The sequence below is a fragment of the Austrofundulus limnaeus genome, unplaced genomic scaffold, assembly GCF_001266775.1.
Source record: "Austrofundulus limnaeus strain Quisiro unplaced genomic scaffold, Austrofundulus_limnaeus-1.0 Scaffold1, whole genome shotgun sequence".
Lineage (NCBI taxonomy): Eukaryota > Metazoa > Chordata > Actinopteri > Cyprinodontiformes > Rivulidae > Austrofundulus > Austrofundulus limnaeus.
Window position 1 is genome coordinate 3,858,720 of NW_013952403.1, and position 18,551 is coordinate 3,877,270.

Below are 18,551 nucleotides of genomic sequence, written 5' to 3' on the forward strand. Positions count from 1 at the left end.
AGCCGGGATGCACAATTAGGTCTAAACGAGTGGCGTGGTCCAATGAAGAGAGCCTCAAAGTGTTTTTAAGCACAATATCTTGGTTAAATCACGTAAGTATTTCCGCAATTACCAAAGTCCTCTTCCTTTGCCTTGTGGTCGAGCGCATTGTTGGAGAAGGTGCTGAAAGATTTTGAATTCAAGCGAGGATGGAGGAGAAACGCTCTCCAGCTTTAGAGTCTGTTTCACCTCCTGATGCACATCTTCCTTGAGCGTTACAAAAAAAGTGCGCATCATGACTTTGGCTTTGAAGAAACAAGTGTCTCTTATTTGCTCCTCAAAACGACAGGAGCTGGGAAGGCGATGGATTTAGCCCCCCCCCCCAGCATCCAGCTCAGGAAACTCCGGGCCCTTTGCCTCTTCCTCTGTAGTGACGCCACTTAATCGCAGCAACAGCAGCAGCAGCGCCGTAATGGACTTCTCACGTCTCCGCCTCGTCCTCTCCTTCATCTCCTCCTCCTCAAATGATCTGCTCTCTTCTGCCCAAGAGATGTAGGGTCATGAGAAGGTGGTGGTGGTGGTGGTGGTGGGGGGCACACCTACCAAGGAGAAAACACACACACACAACTTTTCTCTTGCAGCTGAATGGTGGAAGAAGAGCTCCAGCTGCATGGAGACAACTTGGACAGCATCGTTTCACCAGAACCAGGGTAAGTCATTTTTACTCTCAGTCTAACATCGGATTCTTGGTCTATTTTGGTTTATTTTGTTCTTGATGAGAAATTCTCTGCTCGTTTTATGGGCCTGGGGGCCTCAAGCATTTCCTTTTTTTAAAATGTTACCATGTATAGTAGCATTTTAAACAGAAGATAATCTGAAGTTTCAGTGGCCGGGCCAAGGCTCGATTTTTAAAGATTTACTTTGAAAGTATTATTTTACAGCTTTCCTGCCACAAAGCATTGGTTTATTTTTGAAGGATTGTTCTTTCCCAGAGCACGAAAACCCCACACAGAGCCTGCAACCTGTGATCTGCCTCTGACGTCAGCGTTGGCTCGTTGATAAATAGCTTGGAGGGTAATTATGTCCGAAGGAGCTCGTTTTCACCCCTTCACTGTAAATTCCTCAGTGGGGCCTGCATCCTCTCCCACTGGCAGTCTTATTGATCTCTGGAGGTTTGTCCACAAAGCGTTTGATTCTTCCACTGTGGCTGATAGTCATGTTCACAAAAACAGACTGCTTTTTGTCAAACAGCCTGCAGCAGAAACAACTCGGTCGCAGAAATGTTTCTGGTTTGTTGCCTGCAGTCACCCCCGTTCTGTTTTGTTCTTGTGTGGCGCCTTGTTGTTGTTTAGTCGTTTGTGTTTTACTGCAAATATGATTTTATTGCAGACGTCTAATCCTCTTTGAACTAAATTTAATGAAATGTCATTAAACAAACAAAAAAAACTCTTGTTATTAAACTGGCAGTGCTGCAGAATGAATGAACTTCCACTGTAATTAATCCCCTTAAATGGCTACTTTAATAAAAACTAATTCGTGACTTTATATAGAAATTGGTTCAAAGTATTACTAGAATTTGTTAGAGCTGTGTATTGGAAGGAATTTGGAGTCAATGATATATCGCGATATATTGCGATACTGCAAGCAAGGCGATATATTGCCTTTTTTTCCAAAAGTATAATTTTTAAGAAGTCAGTATAAAGAGAACATGTATTACATGCATAAAACCTGATTAAATTCTGTTTATTTTTATGCAATCAGAACAGTGAGAACTTTACTATTTTTCTTACATCCATCCATTAAGCCCTAATTAAAAATCGATACATTATCAAGAAATGAAATGTTACAATATTTCAGTGTATCGTTATTTTCTTGCACCCCTAGACTTTGTTGTGGTTCGCAGTAAAAAAGCTGCAGTCCAAAGAAAGCTGGGTTTTCTCATGTTTTGCCAAAATCTTACTGTTTTTCCTCACAAATTTTCTATCATTTTTGTCCACATTGTGCAGCATACGCCTAGTACAAGTCTGCACACTATTCCTGATAGATCCACATGTTTTGGTGTATAATTTGTATCATTTTTGTGGAGCTTGAAGAAAAGTTCTGAGCTCCTAAACTAAACATGACTGTTATCTTTTTGGTATTTTCAGTTTGGTGAGGTTCGTCTTAAACTCCTGCCGTAAATGTAAACCCAGGAGGAGCTTGTTTACATCTCGTCTTTGCTTCGTGCTTCTTTCCAAACAGTTCACCTCATGATTTATTGCCCTCCACCTGCCTCCGTGTTTAATTTAAAATCAGATCTCAGTCTGACCCCCCCCCACTTCAGTGAATATCTTAGCAAAACATCCAAATACGCCAGTGTAAGTTCGGTCTGTGATAACTAATAGCATCTGTCTTTGTTGAAGCCCGCGGCTGAGGGCAAAGAGCTCCAAACACAGAACAAAGCCAGCGGTCCATTACTGCAGAATGCTAACAGTTGGGCCAGACTCTGGGACGTCTCAGAACACTGTCAGAGTCCACGTAGTGGTGACCGGATCTGGTCGACCCGGGAATAGGAGCTCCTAAATCCCTTTTTCTGTTTGTCTCAGAGCCTGTCTTAAAGGTAAACACAGTTAAAACATAATTGAAAATGAAAATAAACTCTTGATGCGTTACTGCAGCCTTTGTCAGAGTCTAATCAGACGTGAGCCCACTGACAGGGTGGTCTGCTTTGTTTCATTTCTTGACTGGTCATCAGGATAAAATCTCTGCATTGCAAACATTATTTAATGACTCACAACTTACTAAGAGAGAACACTCTTCTGTATGGTCAAACAAGACTTTACATTTTATTCTTTTTATATTTGTCCAAAGTGTTGAAATGGCTTGAAAAGAAAAGAATTGAACCGTAATTCTGTATTTCTGAACTATAAGGACGCTGGAAACAAGCAGTGAGATTAAGAATGAAGCAGGAAGGATGAAATCCTGGCGTCTGTGATTAAAGGTATGTTCTGTAACCTTAATATCAAGAAAACTATCAAAATATAATTCAGTTGGTAGCTCTTCCTGTTATCATCATTATTATCTCTCTTTTCTCATATAAGAAGATTTTTAATCTCACAGTTAGATTAGCTTTCTGGTTTTATTTTTTTTGAGCGTTTGCTGGTACCCTCCAAGTTAAATATGTCCTTACGTCAGTAACCCCGCAGACTGCGTCAGAGCCGCACAAAAAATAACCTTAATGGGCCCTGTACAAAGGGGTATTTCAAAGGTATTTATATCTCAACTTGTTTGAAACAATTCCATAATTTCCTGTGTGGCCCTGAAAGGATTTACAACATAAAATTACAATTTTAAGACTCAGGTTTTGGGTTTCCTGGTGGCATGAGTTACAAATCGTCACCTTTCTAAAATAATCACCTAAGGCCTTTTATGGCAAAAATGACATTTTGCAAAAATCTTCTCATGATGCTGGCCACCTGTGGTAAAATCGCCTATATCCACAGTTGATCAAATCATTTGCTTCAACCCCTTAAAGGGGGATGTGCTGTAAAATCGAATGTTTTTATATAATGTTCTAATGTCATTCCCTCATCAAAAACATACCCACAGTGTTGTTTTAACTAGTTAATGCATGAAATCCTTGAATCTCCTGTGGTAGCCTAGCCTGGTCCTTCACTTTGCTTCGTACGAGGGTCTGGACTCTCGGCTATCCACAAGTTTCTGGAAATGCACATGTAGGCTGCCATGACAGACACTTTCGCTATGATTTATGGGTAGTGGCGTGGCCTCCGCTGAAGTTTAAAACGATTGGATCGGTTGGCCGTGACGTATGTGTGCCAGCTCAACTGTGAAGGAGGCTAAGCTAAGAAGCTAAGCTGAAATCACGTGTGCTGTAAACAACCCTACTGAGAGGAGAAAAGTACCGAGTCCAACGAGACAACTGTGAATGAGAGCTGCTGCTTTGTCAGACAAATTTAATTTAATTTGGAAGCCTTATCAACACAGACTGGCTTCATTCACTTCCTGCGCAGAAAATCGACGTTCTGTTCTCTGATTGGCCCGGACAAAATTCTGAAGAAATCCTTGTCTTTATGAGAAGTCCCAGATGGAGCAGTGAAGCGAAACTAGAATTGAGCAGAACTGCGTAGGAAGGCAAGGGCCAGGCTAGTGGTAGCCATGTGGAGCTGCCTAAACTCTTGTTGGTACAAAGCCCCGCCTACTTACACAAAGCTCCTCCCTGGAGCTCAGTCTGTAGCCGAGCTCCTGAAGCATTGTGATGACGTGCTGAAGTGGGAGTGTTGGAAACCGTAGGAGTTCTTAGAGACCGAGGATAATTTCAAGGCGTTTAGATAGTCTATAATAAAAAAATCTAATTTATTTTTGATATATACAGAATTTTTATAACAACTGAAGGTAACATAGTTACTTGATTGCGGTATAAAATCTATGTGCCTGGAAAATACAAAACAGCCCCTTTTAAGATAATGGCCTGATTTATTTAATTTAATTTATTTATTTATTATTTGTGTGTGTGTTTCCTGAAAAACTAAACAAAATGACTCGGGGGTATTATTTTATGAAGGTGTAGAAATGATGGTCTTCATCACAGCAGCATCTCTGTTGTTTCTTTGGACAATTTTTTTTTATTGAGCCGCTTTCAAATAAAGGGCACTACAGCACAGAAAGTCCTTATTTAAGAGCATATTTACTTCTCAAAATTACCAATAAATCCAAACATATTTTGTGTTCAGTGGATTTTCTTCAGGCGCTCATGCTGTTCATTCTTAAACCAAGAAATTATCGTTGGGCAAGATTTGTAAGACAGAAGGACTTTTTGTTCTCCACCACATCAGCTTAACATTAAAATAAACAAAACTGTAGTTTGAAGCCATCAGCTGATTCGTTTAGTAAAAGGATTATTTCATATTATCACATCACCACTTAATCAACCTGAAATCATGTTATGAAGGTTTAATGACAGTTTTGTGAATGAAAAGTTAATACAGACCATTGCTTTTTATAAAGATACTTCACGGCATCAGCTAGGTTAAATGTTTTATCTTACTTTAGTTTGACTCTTAAATGTAAAACATTTGCTGTAGCTTGCTCAGACACACCCGTGTTCACGTCTATAGAACTCTAAAGGAACTTCCTGTTTATGACCAGCTGTATCCTGACCGAGACCCAGAACTGACCCCTGGCCTCAGAGCTCGGACCTTAGACCCCGAAGGGGCAGGGGTGTCGACGGGGAGAAAATGCGATGCATCACCCTCACCACCCTGCTGACGGGAGTCATGCTGTACCTGGGGGTGGGAGCGCTCATTTTTGTCTCCCTGGAGTCCCCAAAGGAAAGCGAGGCTCACGAAAACCTGCTGAAAGCCAAGCAGGTCTTCCTCAGTAACAAGTCCTGCGTCTCCGAGGTGGACTTCCACGAGCTTGTAAAGGTATCCTCTGACAAACATTATCCTTCATGTCGGCCTGTTCAGCATGAGATGTATTACATTGGATTTTTGCAAAGTGTAATTTATTTTCTGGGCATTGATTAAGCTCCTAAACAAACCTGTCAAAAAACAATGTGATGGATGCTCTGCAGGGCTCCACAATCACTAACTTTAAACTGCCTGTGACATGCATATTCTTCAAATACAAAAAGTCAAAGAAAACATCTTTATATTTAAGAAAGTTGAAATAATACACACAATTTAACCCATTTTGTCCCATAACTGGCAGATTTTCTTTTGAATTTAGCTCAGCCAAAGTGAAACAGGAAGTGACATCAAAGGGGAACTCTTTAACAAAGAAAGCTCCCTGGTCTTTGTTTATTGAAAGAAAATTATTTGAACTCTGACTCTTCCTCATCTCTCTCTGGCAGTGATTCAAAATAATGTAAAGAAACATCAGATTCTTCTCTACAGTCTGGGTTGTTAGCTGTTGTAGCAACGCTCTGTTCACACTCAGACATTCCCCTTTGACATCACTTCCTGTTACTTTACAGGCAAATATCTCAACAACTGTTCATCTCAGCGACATGAAATTTCTTTTGCAATATTTTATCAATGTCCTCTTTCTAAAAATGCTTTCATATGTATTACAAAAATTTGACGTCACAGGCACTTTAAAAAGATTTAAAGACTTTTTTTAACTAGCCTATTCTGGCTCTTTTTGAACACATCACTGATTTTAAAGGTTTTTAACAGAGCTTAAAACAGACTTTTCTCAGCTCTGGCTCTTTTTATTTGTGTAATTTTATTTATTTTTTTATTTATTTACTGTGTTTTGCTGTTCTGTAGCACTTTGAGATTTTTGCTAATGGAAAATGCATTAGTTACAAATTAAATTGATTATTATTGTTATATTATTATCATCATTATTATTATTATTATTATTATTATTACTGTATATATGAGTAAAAAAAGGCCCGTCCATGGTTACACTGCACCAAATTTAAAAGTTATAGGAGTAATTCTTTAAATGTGCTTTTGTAAGTTTAAAACACTGAAAATCTTGACAAATAACCCACGCCTCTCAGTCTAAAGCATCATTTTGTTGCATTTCTAGTAGCTTTTACAGATGCTGCTAAAAATAATTTTCTTCTTGTTTCCTTGGATTTTTTTTAAATTTTATTCATCATCCATCTGATTTGTGCTGCTTTGTTGCTACAAGTTCTTAAAACAAAAACTAGAAATAATGAGGCTCGACTGAATTTGAGAGCAAGTTTGTGTTTAAGAATTATTTACAGGTGAATTACGTCCCACACTTGCAGAAACTGGTGTCTGCTGTGGAGGCAGGTCTGGATGTGAGCAATGTTTCTGCCAACCTGACCAGCCGATGGGACATGGGCTCGGCCTTCTTCTTCTGTGGTACCATCATCACCACCATAGGTGTGCTGCGACACTGAAGCCTGTAGCTTTGAGTCTGTCTGAACTCCCTGTAAACATCACAGAACTCGCTACTATAATACATTCCTGACCGTTAGTTTGTCTAACATTTGATTTTTTTTTTCTTTTGTTCTGCAGGATTTGGTAACCTGTCCCCTCGAACGTGGTTCGGTCAGTTGTTCTGCGTGTGTTACGCCCTCTTCGGCATCCCCATGTTTGGCATCCTGCTGGCCGGAGTGGGTGACCACATGGGCACGGTGCTGCGGAGAGCTGTGGCCAAGATTGAGACCCTCTTTCTGGTGAGAATGGTCTGTCCTGTGCAGAAATTAAAGTAAATATATTTATTTACAGCGGGTAAAATAAGTGAACACGTCAGCATTTTTCTCAGTAAATATATTACTAGAGGTGCTAATGACATGACATTTTCACCAGATGTCGTAACAACCCAAGTGATCGATACTTACAAAGAAATCAAACCATAAATGTCCAGAAATGAAGTTATTTGTAATAATGTGGAATGGCACAGGGAAAAAGTATTGAACACACTTACTGAAATTTATCTAATACTTTGTACAAAAGCCTTTGTTGTCAATGACAGCTTCAAGACGCCTCCTGTATGGAGAAACTAGTGGCATGCATTGCTCAGGTGTGATTTTGGCCCATTCTTCCACAAACAGTCTTCAAATCTTGAAGGTTTCGTGGACCTCTTCTATGAACTCTGATCTTTAGTTCTTTCCATAGATTTTCTGTTGGATTCAGGTCAGGTGATTGGCTGGGCCATTCCAGCAGCTTTAGTTTCTTTCTCTGAAACCAACTGAGAGTTTCCTTGGCTTTGTGTTTGGGCTCATTGTCTTGCTGAAATGTCCAGCCATGTTTCATCTTCATCATCCTGGTAGATGGAAGCAGATTTTTATCAAGAATGTCTCTGTACATTTTTCCATTCATCCTTCCTTCAATTATTTGAAGTTTGCCAGTACCATATGCTGAAAAACAGCCCCACACCATGATGTTCCCACCTCCAAACTTCACTGTTGGTATGGTGTTTTTGGGTTGATGTGCAGTGCCATTTGACCTCCAAACATGATGTGTATTCTGGCATCCAAACAGTTCAATGTTGGTCTCATCTGACCAGACTATATTCTCCCAATATTACACAGGCTTGTTTAAATGTTGTGCAGCAAACTTTAAAGGAGCTTCAACATRCTGTCTCTTCAGCAGTGGAGTCTTGCGTGGTGAGCGTGCATACAGGCCATGGTGGTTCAGTGCATTACTTATTGTTTTCTTTGAAACAATCGTACCTGCTAATTCCAGGTCTTTCTGAAGCTCTCCACAAGTGGTCCTTGGCTCTTGGACAACTCTTCTGATAATTCTTTTCACTCCTCTGTCAGAAATCTTGTGAGGAGCACCTGGTCGTGGTCGGTTTATGGTGAAATAATGTTCTTTCCACTTCTGAATTATGGCCCCAACAGTGCTCACTGGAACCTTCAGAAGTTTAGACATTCTTCTGTAACCGATGCCATCATTATGCTTTGCAACAATAAGGTTGTGAAGGTCTTGAGAGAGCTCTTTACTTTTACCCATCATCAGATGGTTCTTGTGTGATACCTGGCCATCATTTAGGACTGAACCAGCTGATATTAACTTGCACTGACAAGGGGCAGGCTTGTTTTCTAATTACTGAGAGAGTTCAGCTGGTGTCTTGGCTTCCCATGCCTTTTTACACCTCCCTTTCTTCATGTGTTCAATACTTTTTCCCTGTGCCATTCCACATTATTACAAATAACTTCATTTCTGGACATTTATGGTTTGATTTCTTTGTATGTATGGATCACTTGGGTTGTTACCGATATCTGGTGAACATTTCATGTCATTAGCACCTCTAGTAATATATTTACTGAGAAAAAAGTTGACGTGTTCAATACTTATTTTACCTGCTGTAACTAAGGTTGCTGCAGTTGGTCAGGTCTAGGTTCAGCAACAGTTTGTGCTCAACTTATACCACCCCTCATGAGCTTCATCTGACAAATTATTTAACCCTAACTGCTGCAGGGAGGAGCTTCTCATTTATTAAATTATGTGAAAAGACATGGTGTGGTTGTGAAAAAGATGTTCATCTGTTTCAGAAGGGTCAAATAATTGGCATCAATCAGAGAAAACATCATAGAGATTACCGGAACGACTGAAATCAGGTTAAGAGCCTGTTCAGATATTTTAAAGTGGAATTCTGTGGGATAGGATTTGAAGAGTTAATATCTTACCTGTTGTAGATGGGGTTTAGCTTTGATCGTACCAATAAACTGAAAGCAGAAATGAACAGAATCAAGACCAAAGTTTGCTGCTGTCTTAAACAGCTCCAGACTCATAACCTTCATGGTGGTTCATGAGTGGGTTTTATAAACATGAATTTCAGTTCTCTACATGTAATTCTGTGGTTAATTTCCAGCTCGAAAAGCAGCTATAGAGATTTTGGTGCAGCCTGGAGCCCTTCCAGCAGAAATATTGTATTAAATCTGCTGGTATAATTTAGAAATCTAACATGAGTCTAAATATAAAGTTGTCTCTTAATGAGCACATAGAGTAAAGAGGAGTGAAGTCAAGAGGCCCACTCCAACAACCGTTGTTATAAAAGAAGGTAAAGACTGTAGTTTAAAGGTGGCTGTGGTATTTTGACCAAAGTTTTTCACAGAAATTATGTCAGCTTGTTAAAAAATGGTCTCTTTAAAATACTTGTTTAGTTTCATTTTATAGAATCCACCTTTGCATTTTGGTTTACGTGATTTAAAAAAAAAAAAATTTCTGCCTCTTCGCTGTTTCTCTTGTAGAAACGAAAGATCCGGCCCACGACTGTGCGAGTCATCTCAGCCGTTCTCTCCATCCTGATCGGCTGCTTGATTTTCCTCGCCGTGCCGACGGTTGTTTTTCAGAAAGTGGAGAAGTGGTCGTTTCTGGAGTCTCTGTACTTCGTGGTCATCACCCTCACCACCGTTGGATTTGGAGACTACGTACCAGGTTCTGACCCGCACACAGTTCTGGGTTTTTATAAAGACTCTTTAGGGCTGTATTTAGGGGTGTATTTATGCCTCTTTTCAGTTGTTTTATAATAAACATACATGTGACTCTTTGATGTTTTGACCTGTTTCCTCACAGCTGCAAGAACAAGTTGTTGGAGAAAAAAAACGCTAAGCAACTTGTCTTTGTTTTTTTTCATAATCACTTGACATCTAAAGTCTTTCTAAGTTTGTTTTTCCTGTTTCCAGGTAGAGGTTATGAAGGTGGAACCATCTTCAAGCCTTTGGTCTTGCTGTGGATCGTCTTCGGTCTCGCCTACTTCGCCTCCATCCTCACTATGATCGCCAACTGGCTGAGGGTTCTGTCCAAAAAAACCCGTGCTGAGGTGAGGGGTTAATCTGTTGATGACCTGCGAGGAGGAGCTGCCGTGTTGTCTTCATCTCTGCCTGTTCCTCCCTCAACAGATGGAGGAGCTGAGAGCCCACGCCACAGACTGGACCCAGAACATGGACTTCCGCATCCCGAACCCGCTGGAATTTAACGACCCTTTCCTGCTTCAGCGCCGTCGGTGGAAGCGCAGCGAGCGGCGTCGCATCCGCCGGGGAGCCCAGGGCACGCTGGGATATTGGGTCCGAGAGAACGGACACCTGCCGAACCGCTGGGCTGGCCTGTCCAGCTCCATGAGCCAGCTGGACGCTCGCTCGTCTCTGGAGAGGGCCGTGGCGGCTAAGGCCAGGCCACGGTTGAGCGCGGCCGGAGAGGCAGCGGTCCTCCGAGCGGTGGCGGGAGGCAGAGCGGATCCCGCGGTGGGTCTGCAGGGCCACGGAAGGACGATCCACCACCTCCTGGCCCGCTCCTTCTCCCTTCCCGCGGCCCGATCCACCTCAGAGCTGGACTCCACAGGAGCAGCCGTGCAGGAAGGATCCTTGTACGGATCCGAGTCTCAGTTTGACTCCAGGTCCGAGGGATCCTCTGTGTCTCTGTCCTTCTCGGTGCTCCCCATCTTCCGGCCCATCAGCAGTGGGGGGCAGGGGGGCGTGGATCAGATGAGCTCAGAACAAGAAAAAGACAAACAAATTTCAGAGGAGCGCTTGGAATCTGAAGCGAGCCATCGTCGCAGTCGGACACCCGTTCAGATTGTTCTGTCCCGGCCCCACTCTCCTCTGCCTGGACCCCGTCCTCCCTCCCCTCACAGCCCCATAGCCGCCTCGCCGGACTGCCAGCTGCTGGATTTCTTCGGGGAGAACCTGGCGTACATCGACGAGTCCTCGGACACCTTGAGCGACCCCGCCCAGTCCGTGGCAGGCGAGGAGAAAACGAGGCGGCCGCGGAAAACCAAGAGGAGGAGCGTGAGGAGGGAGCCGCACACCTGGAGCCCACTGCAGGTGAGGAGGCCCAGCATGCAGCCACCCTCCAACCCTCCGACGCCTCCTCCGGACTCGTCTCCCTCAGACCCTCCTCCATCAGAGACTCAGGTAGACTCAGATCTCTGATGGACAGAATCCACCGCTGTGACAGATCCACCTTGTGTCCAAGCATTAAACACAGACTCATTTAATGCGAGCATGACCCGATCAGCTGCTTTGTGGTTGTTTCAGTCCTCTTCATGCAGCTTTATGCCTTAAAAAACAGTTATTTCAAGTGGAGGATTTCTCACGTCATTCACCAGATATCATCACTCATCTGTTCTTGTTTTCAGCCCGTTCTTTGCACAAGTGTTTGACTCTGATCCTCGGAGCTAAGCTGGTTTGAGACTTGCGTGGTTAAAGCCTTACAGGGAGAGCAGGGATTTATTGTTTCACGGTGGATTAAATGTGTCTAAAAATAAAATTAATGGCAGCTCCAAGTGTCACGGTCAAAACCACAAATAAATTCAAAACATGACAAAGTTTTTTTACACACAGTCAGATGAGTGTGAATCATGGGATGTGGTCCCGCGGGATCACATCCCCCACCCCCTCAAGCCTGAGGTCATCGGTTGTTGGATAAAGAAAAGTGAGTCGGTACTTCCTTTGCTGATGCTTTCAGTGGCTTTCAATGTTTTCAAGGTTTAAAAAAAGAAAAAGCAACATAAGTCATCACACTTATTTTATGTGTGGGTCTTCTTTTAAACAGATTTTATTATTTGTCATTTTTCTTTGACATAAATACCTATAAAACTTTATATACAATGTTTGTCATGAGTTTAACCTGAAGTCAGTTTGCACCTCACCTAAAGTTCAGCTCATATGAAGTGGAGTTGTGTAAAATATTAATATCTTACCCGTTGTAGATGGCTCTTTGAACAACCTCAGTTTGAATCCATAGAGTTTAATTCTGAGCAGTGGTTAGAGCCGTCGCCTCACAACAGGAAGGTTGCGGGTTTGCTTCCCGACCTTTCTGTGCGGAGTTCGCACAATCTCCCCGTGGATTTTCTCAGGTTCTCCAGTTTTCTCCTACAGACCAAAAACACGCACGTTTGGTTCACTGATAACAATAAATAGCTCATTTCGTAGGTTTCTGCGCGCACAGCATTGTGGGTAGGGTTCGGAGGTTTATTGTTTAAAAACAAACTCACGTCATGATTAAATTTGACGGATGAGGCCGCATTTCTTTCCATTTATCTGAGGTCTTTTGTGAATTCTGTCAGAGGAAACACTGGATGAGGTGAAATGTTGGAACGTCGACACACAGTAGGGCTTTTAAAGAACAATCGGTCTATAATCGAAAGTGCAATTTGAAGTTTTTATTTATAAAATATTATTTTGTCGGTTGTGGCAAGTGTATTTTTTTATTTTGATGTACATCATTTCATTTTTAGCTAATAAAATATATTTACAGCTTTCACTGCTGTTTAGGCTTTCAGTTCATTTGGATTTTTAGTTTATTTGCTCTTACCCACATTGTTTTAGCTCCTACTGGCACCCTTTACTAAATGACTCAGCAGTTAGTTGGGACTTCGGCACACGTAGTTTGTATCTACGGTACTTAATTTATACAAAAACAAAAATACTACCAAAACAAGCTCAAAAATATTTATAGCTTAAAGATATTTATGAAAAATCTCATCTGTGATCTTAAAGGAAAGTTTAACATGAATCAGTTCAGATGAAAATACATCATGATGTAAATTTACTGCATGAATTTGTTCAGTTCAAATGGTGTTTCCATAGAAGCCTCAGCATTTATAATGAGTTCCGCTTCCTGTATTTGTAACTATGAAATGGTCTGTTGTCCTGAGGGTGTTTGTCTTTGTTATAGACTTACTTGTCCAGCGGTTTTAACAATTTTTATTGTTTATTTAGTTCCTCATTTGCTTGTTTTCCTGTTGGAACATTATCCAAGTGTTTCACAACTAAATTGATCTTTACAGAGCTCCTTTAAAGTGATAGAAAACTAGTTATTTTAACTCCTATTAAAAATGGAAAGTCAGCATTATAAGCTATAAAACAGCTGATCTCATAGTGCTCACGGGTGGGGAAAAACAAAAAACACATTGTGCACCTGACGAAAACAGAAACGATCCCAATGCACTGCAGAGAAGACGTGACACGACCTGAACCCTGAGAGGCCTGAATGACCTGGAGTCTGGGTGGATTGTGGGATAAATAATCCCTTCCTGAGTCCACGAAGCAGAAACTAGTTCAAGAGGCCGTTGTGGCGTTACGCCCTCCGCTGAGGCCAAAAAAAGTAACCGACTGAGCCCACACTCAGATCCAGACTCTCACATATTTTGTCACTTGTTGACAGAAACCTGGAAGGAGAAGAAGGGGACATATAGCGGTGTACCAGCTGTAGTTTTTTTCATCATGAATCTGGACCCGACGAGGCTGCTTTTAACTGCTTCTCTGTGTGCGATCGCAAAATGACTCAATTCTTGGCTTATCAGCATTTTAGTGCCTTTCATAACAGGAAAAAGGAAAATTCATGTACGTTTTTAACTTTGACGCAACTCTGACACCAATTTAAAAATGTGACAAATTTGTTTAAATTAAAAAAAATTAATTCATATGGCAAATCTAGACTGACATCATGTAAATGTTTATTGAAAGTTAGGTGAGGAAAGATTTGAACAGTGCAACTTAAAAAAAGTATGAATGTAGGCCTAACGTACAAACTTTTAACATTATTTTAAGAATATTCCCATCATATATGAACATGGACTTAATTATAATTTTAAAAATGTACTTATCACAAGTAAAATTGTAGGTTTTTTATTTTTATTTTTATTAATTTTTATTTTATTTATTTTTTGTTGAAAGCAGCCTGAGGTCTGTAAGACGTTAACATCAGTGAGTTTCCTGCCTCCTGCTGTTTGGCAGAGCTTTCCTGCATCTGACTTCACTTCTTTTAGGATCTTTCAGCCAGTTTTGTCTTCAACAATCTGAATGCAGTCAGTCAATAATAACGTTTGATAAATGACTCAGCCGTTACAGAAAATCCCCCCTCTGTACATTTGTTTTGCTGAAACATTTTTAGGTTTTGTCTTTTTTTTTTTTTTTTTKSYKKWAAAAMMWYCMMYYMRRAAMMWWWKGRARSCCMWTTYYKSCMMCCYKRWWAAAAAAAAAAAAAAAACTTCCATCCATCCATTTTCTTCCGCCTATCCGGGGTCGGGTCGCGGGGGCAGCAGCTTCAGAAGGGAGGCCCAGACCTCCCTCTCCCCAGCCACTTCTTCCAGCTCCTCCGGGGGAACTCCAAGGCATTCCCAGGCCAGCCGAGAGACATAGTCCCTCCAGCGTGTCCTGGGTCTTCCTCGGGGCCTCCTCCCGGTGGGACGTGCCCGGAATACCTCACCAGGGAGGCGTCCAGGAGGCATCCTTACCAGATGCCCGAGCCACCTCAACTGGCTCCTCTCGACGTGGAGGAGCAGCGGCTCTACTCTGAGTCCCTCCCGGATGACCGAGCTTCTCACCCTATCTCTTAGGGACAGTCCAGCCACCCTGCGGAGGAAACTCATTTCGGCCGCTTGTATCCGGGACCTCGTTCTTTCGGTCATGACCCAAAGCTCATGACCATAGATGAGGGTAGGAACGTAGATCGACCGGTAAATCGAGAGCTTCGCTTTYTGACTCAGCTCTCTCTTCACTATGACGGACCGGTACAGCGCCCGCTTTACAGCAGATGCTGCGCCAATCCGCCTGTCGATCTCCCGCTCCGTTCTTCCCCCATTTGTGAACAAGATCCCCAGATACTTAAACTCCTCCACTTGAGACAGGGCGACCCCCTGACCCGGAGAAGGCACTCTGCCCTTTTCCGGCTCAAGACCATGGCCTTGGATTTGGAGGCACTGAGCCTCATCCTGGCCGCTTCGCACTCGGCCGCGAACCGCTCCAGCGAGAGCTGCAGATCTCGTTCCGATGAAGCCAACAGGACCACATCATCCACAAAAAGCAGAGATGCGATCCTAAGGCCACCAAAACGGATCCCCTCAACACCTCGGCTGCGCCTAGAAATTCTGTCCATGAAAGTAATGAACAGAATCTGTGACAAAGGGCAGCCTTAAAATAAAAATAAAACTTGTATCTCATAATTATGACTTAGCTATCTCATTATTATGAGATACTATCTCATAATTATGAGATAGCTAAGTCATAATTATGAGATACAAGTTTTATTCATTTTTTATCAGGGTGGCGGAAATGTGCTTCCATAGAAACAAAAAGCTGCCTCAGTAAAAAAAAATTGTTAAACCCAGAAATCGATATTTGTTTCTTGGTTTGACAAGTTTTATAATTTGGATATGCTTAGAAAAAATAATAAATTTACTAAATCTCTTATCAACTTGGTCTTAGAATGCTCAATTTTCATTTATTTCAGATAAATTGTGCTAATTAACCAAAATGATATCAGGGTGAATCATACAGAACAAGTAATCAGGCCTAGTCAAAACCCTTTGCATTTCAACAAAAATGTTGTTCAGCTTAGAAAACCAGTCGATTGCAGGGATCTGAGTCTCTGAGCCAGCTCAGATTGGCATCAAAAACAGGCAATGTTTTAGATTTTTTTTTTTAACAGGAAGAGACCTGCAGCACCAAAGTCAGGAAGGATGTCAATCTGCTTGAGTTACTGAAGGAAAGCAAATACAAGAGTCAGAAAAACACACTGTTACAGCGCTGTGTGTAAACTGAGAGTAGCAGAGGGATAAAGGTGTTTGCAAGCAGGTGTTGCAAACACTGACAAAGCAGATTCTTAAAAAAAAGATGGCTGGATTAACAGAAATGATGGGTTAAGAGAAAACAGAGCTACTGATTTAACAATATGGCTTCAATTACACCAAGACCCCAGATCTCTGTGTTGTGTTTATTTATGTCTCATTCTTTTCTTTGTATAACCTTATTATGTGTTCAAGGCAGGGGTCCCCAAACTTTTTCCTGTAAGGGCCACGTAACTTTTCCCTTCTCTGGTGGGGGGCCGGAGTCAGTTTGTAACAGAAAAAGTGTGACTATTGCAGGAGTGCCTAAATGTAAAAATTTATTGTTTTCCAGAAAGCACAATCAAATAACCCTCTCTGGGTTCTTCACAGTATGCATTCTGCTGAGCTAACAGTCCACTTTTTAGCTTTGAGAGTTTGTTTGATCACATTTGGCCTTGCAAGCTATCATACTTGTCTTTGTGACAGGATTCATAGTGTCGCTGCAGATTGTATTCTTTGAATACCGCCACCGCCTCTTGACAGATGAACAAAAAAATAATCATTTGTCCACTGCAGCTTAAATCCTCTGCATCCTGAATCAATTTTTCTCTTACCTAATCTTTTCGCCATTATTCCGTTCTCTCTTTGAGAGGGGCGGGTTTAGGATTTTTATCTAGGGGTTGCCAGATAGGAGCACAGACCGCAGAAGGGTGGAACAGAATGTCACGTTATATGCGTGTATGTATGAAATAGTTACTAACTAATAATAGTTAATAATGAAAATAGTTCATAATTAAGGAACATTTTATTGCAAAAGTCCAACTTTATAATCAAATATAAATTTACAAATATGAGAAAAAAAAACTAAATGCTCTCTGGTATTGTTCTGGGGGCCGGACCAAATGGGGAGGCGGGCCGGATCCGGCCCACGGGCCGTAGTTTGGGGACCACTGGTTCAAGGCATCCTGTTGCCCAAGAGCTGTATTTTAGTTCAGCTGCCTGAAATAAATATGAATGACTTCAGCCTGAATTTCATCCAAACCTGCAATGTGAGCTCAAAGCAGGAGGTGCACAAGAACAAGAACTGCCTGAATGTTTTACAGATCCTATCAAAGGCCCCCTTTACATTTTCGGCCAGTGTGACGGGTTTCAGTTGACGTGCTGAAAAACCAGACTCATGAATCATGGCGGGTGTATGTTTGTATGCACGGGTGTGCACTTGATGCCCCCGAGGCGGTTGTGCACACAGCCGAGGTTGGAGACACAGACATGGCTTATGACGACAGAAGGGCGTGCGTGCAAATGTTCAAGCGCGGGGGTCGATATCTGGAGTATTTGTGTCTCCCAAGGACATAAGGAGCCAGTGTGAGGCAGAACAGCCAGCAGCTGTGTCGTGGGATAAGTACAGGTTGGACACAGCAAGAGGTAGTTAAGTGGAAAAGACTAACAGATGCTGGGGCTACTTCACTCAGAGGTGGTGGTGGTGGGGGTAGCCTTACCACGGCTGAGGCACTGCACCCCCAACACACGATGAAAGTCTGAAAACAAAACATAAAACAAGCGCAATGACTGCAGAAGTGTTTGAATTTCTTTAAACTATGTTGACATTAGACACAGTTTAGATGAAAACTGGGACCTCTTGTAAAAAAGAGGAAAAATCAAACAAGCATCCCTTGCAGAAAGGCAGATCAGGTTTCAAATCTTGCCTGATCTGTATGAAATGGTGATGACTCTCAGCTTCTACCAGCCCCAAACTATAACTCAGTATGTGTAAAACGGTCTCCAGAGGTGGTGGGCACGGTTCTGCTAAACCAAAACCAGCAAAACTATCTTTTCATGTAGCGGATTAGCTTTTTCACGAACTCTGAAAACTGTTAGTGGACCAATTAGCTTCTGCTAAATTAGGTTTTGCCAAGTTTAAGTATGCTAGCAGCTAACTAACAAGCTTCAACTGGTTTGTCAGTCCCACCCATATGATCCCACCAGCTGTCAGCTGTGTGATCATGCAGACTGACAGTTAGTGATGTCTAGATCGATACTGAAATATCGATACTACCCATACTAGAACTTTATGTTCAAGAATCAATACTAAAATCAAAATATCGATACTTTGATACTTCGGTTATTTCACTTAATGTTTTCACATTACCAGGAAAATAGTGGAAAATAACTATTCAAATCTTGTCTAAATCAAATGTGGTTGGACGGAAGTTAGGGAACTACTTTTTCTTCCGCTTGGGTAATGCATGCGCACAGTGGCACACGCTCGGTCACTCAGTCTGTAGAGGTATGGCAGGTCATTTTAACATAAAATCTGCTTCGTCTGACTGCAATTAAATTCAAGTTCCCAAACTTTTTCATGCCACTGCCCCCCAAACGGGATTAGTTCTGGCCAAGGACCTTCTTGCAAACCCACAAATAATGCTATAAAATATACAAAGTAACAACTTTTTTGACTGTTTTCTCTCACTTTTATTCACTATTCAAAAATTATTTTTCTTTAGAATAAGAATTGTGCTAAACAAATATACGGTTAGTGTTAGAAAGACTTTTAAATTAAATAAATTACTATGTCATGTATTATTTATAAAGCA

At 41.7% G+C, this 18,551-nt stretch overlaps 1 protein-coding gene across 3 annotated transcripts; it reads left to right on the forward strand.

Moving 5' to 3' along the window:
- The first annotated feature begins 71 nt into the window (after window positions 1-71).
- On the forward strand, window positions 72-12,767 carry kcnk4a (potassium channel, subfamily K, member 4a). Of its 3 annotated transcripts, XM_014005809.1 has the most exons (9): window positions 72-92; window positions 621-689; window positions 2,890-2,959; window positions 5,125-5,402; window positions 6,722-6,839; window positions 6,975-7,135; window positions 9,659-9,845; window positions 10,094-10,230; window positions 10,310-12,767. In XM_014005809.1, the coding sequence occupies exons 4-9, from the start codon at window positions 5,214-5,216 to the stop codon at window positions 11,336-11,338; spliced, it is 1,821 nt and encodes a 606-aa protein (XP_013861263.1). In that variant the 5' UTR covers window positions 72-92; window positions 621-689; window positions 2,890-2,959; window positions 5,125-5,213; the 3' UTR covers window positions 11,339-12,767. The 3 variants fall into 3 exon arrangements, with proteins under 3 accessions (XP_013861263.1, XP_013861280.1, XP_013861271.1); XM_014005817.1 differs by lacking the exons at window positions 72-92; window positions 621-689 and adding an exon at window positions 1,002-1,053; XM_014005826.1 differs by lacking the exons at window positions 72-92; window positions 2,890-2,959 and having other exon boundaries at window positions 379-689.
- Window positions 12,768-18,551: the final 5,784 nt, after the last annotated feature.

Excerpts from the sequence above, each read along its gene's own strand:
- kcnk4a (XM_014005809.1), top strand. The coding sequence starts at position 5,214 with ATGCGATGCATCACCCTCACCACCCTGCTGACGGGAGTCATGCTGTAC. Across the intron at positions 7,136-9,658 it reads AGATTGAGACCCTCTTTCTG|AAACGAAAGATCCGGCCCAC; the intron begins GTGAGAATGGTC and ends TTTCTCTTGTAG. Across the intron at positions 10,231-10,309 it reads CCAAAAAAACCCGTGCTGAG|ATGGAGGAGCTGAGAGCCCA; the intron begins GTGAGGGGTTAA and ends CTCCCTCAACAG.